Here is a 6748-nt window from a genome sequence, read left to right as displayed (position 1 = left end):
ACGTAGGCAACCAACATAGGGTCCGGTCTTCCTAGTAGGTCCTAGGTTCTTGGCTTCTGGGGTCGTAGCCAAATCTTGCATGTATAGCCATATTTGACCACATTGGCCGTTTTTGCAAAATAGAAGTGTTTTATCAAAGTAGTTTGTTATCTCTTGTCTTAGGATCTTGAGTCTACAATAAAGTGTCCTCTTAATTCTAAGGTTCATTCCTGTCAAATTTGCATATCTAGCCACTTTTGGCCACATCGACCATTCTTGCAAAGTAGGATTATTTTCGCAAGGGTGGCTCAATTACCCATGTCTTAGGATGTTGAGTTTATAACTCGGTGTCATATCACTTTAAGGTCCAATCATGGCGTGTTTGCGTCCCTAGCCACATTTGGCCAGATCAGCCATGTTTGCAAAAAAAAGGGTCCATTTCTGCAAAGTAATCTTTAAGACCATGATTGTCGGTATTAGAGTCATGTAAGCTTTAAATGGAGTATTTCTCATGCATTAGGGGTCAACTTTGTCAAGTTTACGCTAATAGCTACTTTCAGCCACTTAGGCCATTTTGCAAATATAGCCAAGTTGTGTCCTGCATTTGTCCACTAGGAAATGTGTTAGGGTCACGTAGTGTCCCGAGTCGCTAACCATGTTTGCTTCATTTAGGTATGGACCTGCTGATTCAATCCAAAGTGCTGATGATAGTAAAGATTCCTAGGAAGTTGATCAAGTGGTGGAAAATGTTTTCATCGTTAGAGCAGCATTTGTTAATGCAGAAATTGGGCACTCTAACTTCCCTTCTTGAGATCACACCCCTCCCAGACTTAGTGGAGGCGATGCTAACTTATTGGGATCCGCAAAATTTGATTTTCAGATTTGGAGAGTGTGAGATGACTCCTACTTTGGCGGAAATGTCTGGTCTCACTCGTTTAAGCTATATAGGCAAGGACACGATACTTCCCCGAGACCACTCTAGTACAAGATTCCTCAGCGACCTGGGCCTGAAAGATAATAAGCATTTAAAATGTCTTGAGCAGTCCTGGATATCCTTGGATTATTTGTTTGCTAGATTTGGACCACAGGATAGTTTTGGCATCTTTTGGGATGAGTTCTGCACAACCAAGGCAAAGTGGCAAAGACGTCGCCTCGAAGCTTTCAGCCTTGCTTTGTTGGGATTATTGGTTTTTCCATTAGATGAGAGGTAAATTAGCACCCGTCTGCAGTTAGTGGTAATGGCACTATTTCATGAGAGGTAACGCAAAACCGTTACTGTTGTGCCGATGATCTTAGCAGAGTTGTATCGAGCCCTGAGTGAGGTTAGGGGAGGTGTCAGATATTTTGAAGGAAGTAACCTTTTGCTACAGTTGTGGATGATGGAGCATTTGCACAGCGCTTCCTTACTTTGTCCCATCGAGCGTGCCTTGAGGGATCGGGTGGTATGCATCGAACGTAGGATGAAATCTCCTAGGTTTACATACCCAGTAGGCGTCCTGGCTTGGATTGAGTTCCTTGGTTCGAGGACAAATGGGAATGTTTTGTGGGCTTACATTTGGCTACCTTTGGATGATATCTTGGTAGGGTGCCTCATGCAGCCTTTCCTGATGCTGATAGGACTTAAGTGTATCAGACTGTATACTCCCGTTAGGGTAATGCGGCAATTGGGCAGAAGACAAGAGGAGCCTCCAACTTTGAATCTTCGGAGGCATATCATAAATTTTAGCAAAAAAGCGGCTGATGAAATCAAGTATGTGCAATACTGGAACAATGCAAAGAGGATGAAGAAAAATATATTAGTAGACAACGTTGGTAGGCCGAGTGTACTCAGGAGTACTTGATTTGGTTACAGTCCGTCCCGACAGGGGTCAACACCCCATTGCCAGCACAACTTAGGGGTCGGGCAATTCAGACAGATGATTTTGAGGAGGCATCGGACCAAGATCCCTGGGATAAGCTTGAGTTGATAAAGTCTCAGTTAGCGGGATTGGCAGCGAACGTGGAGCAGCATGGCCAGTATTTGTTTAGGGTCGACATTCAGGATGCGGGGGCACACACCAAGGCCTTTATTCCCAGCATTGGTGTTTCTTTACGAGGCATGTTACAGAGTTTGAGCATGACGGACAGCCCAGGACCATCCCTGTCAGGACAATCGCATTCAGGAGCAGCTTGAGGAGTCATTCTATTTAGGTGTTTTGAGATTGTCTTATGTTGTCTTTTTCTTTCGTGTCTTGTCTAGAAGTACCGAGTCCTTTAGGTAGTGTCAGAGTCTGTCGTAGTGTAGTTGAGTCTGTCATGTCTTTCATTATCATGTTTCCCTTTGTATTTTAATATCAAAATGTTTTAAATGAAAAATCCCAAAAAGATTTTGTTTTCAATTTATTTTCCACCACTTCTCCAGAACTACGCTTGGTCTGATTCATGAGGGATATGATACGTAGGCAACCCACATCGGATTCGATCAAATAATTTTTGGTTCAAAATAAAAAGAGAAAGAAAAAGAAAAGAGTGATAAGAGGTGTTGGAAAAGAAAGAGAAGAAAGGATTGAAATGAGCAAATTGGGATGATGCCATATAACCCTGCGACCCTCAAAGCCATTTTAGAACCGTTAATTGTTGCTAGGTGCATTGCACGTAATGTGATATTATTATTTGATAAATGCTCTAACGCTAACATGGTGGTTTTGTGTTGTTATCCTCTATTATCTCTATTAAGTTTCAGGAAGGTGGTTAGTTTGTTGCCATCCTGGCAAGTCATCCATACAACACCCGATCAAAGCGACAAACATTCATGGTTAGCAAGGAAATAGACACTGGAGTTGTAGACCCAACAAGGGAGATTGTTGAGTTGGAATCGGAACTGCAAGAGGAGGTTCGGAGGTTGAAGCATCAGATGGAAGAAATGTATCAAGCCTGGATTAAGGGACATCCTCCACCCTCGTTCCCTACCAACTACACAGAAAACCCTGCTTCCATTCCACCACTCTCTCAATCCCAGATGACCAATACCATTGATCTTTCCCCACAACATGCACCTGGCTTTACCCCTTACCACAACTACCCCGGCACTTCAGCCCAAATAGTTCATGCTCCGCCAGCCAAAACAACCTCATACCCTACTCCGACATCTGCTCCTATTTTTGTACCCCCTCCATAAGCTACCCTCCACCGATCCTCTAATGAGCCCGCATTCCCCGCTATAGATGCCCACTACTATGCACCGGAGCCCACCTTCAAAGTCCTAGATCCTTACTCTTACAATCCCCAATTTGAGCCTCATGTTGAAACTGACAAACCACCTAAGAACGCAGAGCAAGAAGAGATGTTTAGGAAGGTACAAAGTCTAGAGCAATCATTGAGAAATATGAAAGGGTTGGGAAACCAAGTGAGTGTGGCCTATAAGGATTTGTGTTTGTTCCCCGATGTCCAATTGCCTGCCGGGTTCAAGATGCCCAAGTTTGACTTGTATGACGGACATGGGGATCCTGTAGCTCATCTAAGAGGTTATTGCAGTAAATGAGAGGCGCCGGGGGAAAATATGAATTACTAATGGCATACTTCAGCCAAAGTCTGAGTGGGGCATCTTAGAATGGTACACCCGCCAGGACGCCAGCAGGTGGTACACCTGGGACGATATGGCTCAGGCCTTTGCCCGACACTTTCAGTACAATATAGACATTGTTCCAGACCGCCTATCTCTGACCAAGGTGGAAAAGAAACCCAGTGAAAGCTTTAGAGAATATGGGTTCCGATGGAGGGAGCAAGCTGCACGAGTCAATCCTCTGATGGAAGAGGACGAGATGGTTAAATACTTTATTCAAGCCCTGGAGCCCACTTACTATGGCCACTTGATCTCAGCCATTGGTAAGTCTTTCAATGACGTGGCGAAGATGGGAGAAATGGTGGAAGAGGGGCTCAAGTTGAGTAAGATCATGAGCTATTCTGCTATAAAAGCAACCACCCAGGCAATCCAGAGTGGTACCGGAAGTTTGGTAGGCAAGAAGAAGAAGGAATATGTCGCTATGTTTGTCTCCGCATCATGGCATGGCCAGAGGGGTTCACCTCATCAGTACACCCATCCTCGACCCCGACCTCAAACCTACGCCTAAGCTCCATATAATCCACCTCAACATTACTTTTCCCCGCAAAACCCCCAATACTCAGCCAGGCCATCCCAATACCTTGTTCACCATACACAGTCATATGCTCAACCCCCTCTTTACCCGTAATGGTGTGCTCCAGCTCCAAAAAATATCTACCCAGCTCCACAAAATACCTATCCACCCCTACAGCCCTATCAAAACCCCACTGGTTCAAATTTTCGATCAAGGCCAGAGTATAGGAGAGAGAGGCAACAACGAAAACAAACTTTTACCCCGCTTGGAGAGTCCTATGCTAGTCTGTTTCAAAGGTTAAGGCAGTTGGATGTCTTGAAGCCGATTGAGTCAAAGATACCAAATCCCCCTCCAAAGAACCTCGATTATTCCCTAAGATGCGCCTATTGTTCTGATGCTCTAGGGCATGACATAGAGAAGTGTTGGCATTTGAAATGGGCAATTCAGGAGCTCATTGATACAAACCAAATTATAGTCCAAAGCTCAGATACGCCAAACATCAACCAAAACCCTTTGTCAACCCATGCAAAGACACATATGATTGAAATAGTTCATAAGGATGGGGAGCCCAAGAAGTCTTCTAAGTCCGTCATGATGATTCGGGCCAGTGAAAGAAATTTGGTTAAAGCTCCAGACTCTACCAAAGCAAAGCTCTTGACAGTCGAAGGGGTGACAGAGAAGCCAAGTTCACTCAGTTCGAAACCACCAGTGTTGGTCGTGAAAGGGCTATCGAAAGATATCAGGGCAAGTTTGGAAAGTTCAAAAGTGGTAGTACCAGGGATTCCAAGTAAGCCTGTCATAGTTGTGAAAGGGGCTCCTATTACCACTATCATTATTAGACCAGTAACCCAGCTGCTAGTGGTCGATGCCAAGGCTGTTCCATGGAATTATAAACAAGTGATAGTGACAAACAAAGGAAAAGAAATAAAGGAAGAAGTTAATGAAACTGGAGGATTGACTTATTCTGGGAGATGTTTCACCCAAGAAGAATTAAGGAAAGCCAAGCCATTCAAGGATAGCCAAATGCCAGTAAAGAAATCGGTTACCGAGGAAGAGGCTGAGGAGTTCCTGCAAAAGATGAAAGTGCAGGATTATTCCATTGTGGGGCAGTTGAGGAAAACACCAGCTCAGATTTCTCTTTTGTCTTTGTTGATACATTCAGATGAACATTGCAAGGTCTTGATAAAGATTTTGAATGAGGCACATGTTCCTGATAAGATCACAGTGAACCACTTGGAAAAGATAGCTAGCGAGATCTTCAAAGCAAACAGGATCACTTTCTCGGACGATGAACTTCCTATGGAGGGAACAGAACACAACCGAGCTCTTTATCTCACAGTGAAGTGCGAACATTCTGTTGTCTCAAGGGTTTTGGTTGATAATGGATCTAGTGCGAATATTTGTCCCTTGTCTACCCTACAAAAACTGAAGTTTGGCACCGAAAGAATCCACTTGAATAGTGTATGTGTCCGAGGCTTTGATGTGGGAGGCAAAGATTCTGTTGGAGATATAATGCTCGAATTGTCGATAGGTCCAGTTGAGTTTATCATGGAATTCCAAGTGTTAGATGTGACTGTCTCCTACAATATGTTGTTGGGCAGGCCTTGGATACATGCTGCTAAGGCAATCCCATCTTCTCTGCACCAAATGGTGAAGTTTGAATGGGACATGCAGGAAATAGTTGTGCACGGTGACGAAGACTTATCAGCTTATAATGATACAATTGTTCTGTTCATCGAAGCTGAAGATGATAAGGTACCTTGGGTCTATCAGACTTTCGAAACAGTGTCTGTTGAGAAAATTCCTGAGGGAAAATGCATTCCGGGTCCTAAGCTATCCTCCGCGTCCGTCATGGTTGCGAAGGAAATGTTGAAGAATGGTTTTGTACCAGGCAAGGATTTGGGCCCATCTCTGCAGGGTATTGTGCATCCAGTGCGCCCCAGTGGAAATCCTGGTACATTTGGTTTGGGATTCATGCCCACAGAGAAGGACATGAAAAGGGTTAAAAATCTGAAACAGAAGGTATGGTCGCTCCCCAAGCCCGTCCCACACATCTCTAAGTCTTTTGTCAAGCCAGGGATCGAAAAACCTCCAACCTCCTCAATCCCAAAACCTGTGGTCGATGTTGATGAAGAGCTGATTAAGAGGTTCCAAAGTCTGTTCGAAGAGGTCATTATGGTAGAAGTTGGTGAAGGCTCTAGTAAAGCAAATGTGCAGCTCGTTGGCCCAAACGTGAAGCTTAGAAATTGGGAAGCCACTTCTCTCTCCACCAGGAAGGAGTTTTGGTAGTTTGCTTTGTTTTCCTTTCTGTTGTTTGGGTTATTCCAGGGTTGTAATACATATTTTTAGTTTTTTCTTGTTTTGATGTTCAAACCCTTCTATCCTTTTATTTTCAATGAAATGAAATTTTCCGTTTTCCGTTATTCTTAATAGTGTTTTATTTTGTTCATTTTTCTTTTGTACAGTTCTTTTTATGCTGGTTGCAGTGACATGATATGCATGAAGAATTTTCAGCCGAATCTTAAAAGCCAATCTAATCCTGAAATAACAATCCAAGAAGTAGAATCTGATGATGAAACAGAATATGATGACAAAGCAGCATTTGAGGAAATCAGTAAAGAGCTAAAACAATTTGAAGAAAAAAAAAACTAATT

The 6748-nt window shown here is 43.5% G+C and overlaps 1 protein-coding gene across 1 annotated transcript; it reads left to right on the top strand.

Annotated features, from left to right (window-relative positions):
• The first annotated feature begins 3614 nt into the window (after positions 1–3614).
• On the top strand, positions 3615–6746 carry LOC138868382 (uncharacterized). Its single transcript, XM_070145933.1, has 4 exons — positions 3615–4035; positions 4498–5067; positions 5257–6379; positions 6560–6746. Exons 1-4 carry the CDS (start codon positions 3615–3617, stop codon positions 6744–6746), a joined length of 2301 nt encoding a protein of 766 aa, XP_070002034.1.
• Positions 6747–6748: the final 2 nt, after the last annotated feature.

This window comes from Nicotiana sylvestris, chromosome 5 (assembly GCF_000393655.2).
Source record: "Nicotiana sylvestris chromosome 5, ASM39365v2, whole genome shotgun sequence".
In the NCBI taxonomy this organism is placed as follows: Eukaryota; Viridiplantae; Streptophyta; class Magnoliopsida; order Solanales; family Solanaceae; genus Nicotiana; species Nicotiana sylvestris.
The sequence above is the reverse complement of the archived record's forward strand: the minus strand, read 5'-3'. Positions and strand labels throughout refer to the sequence as shown.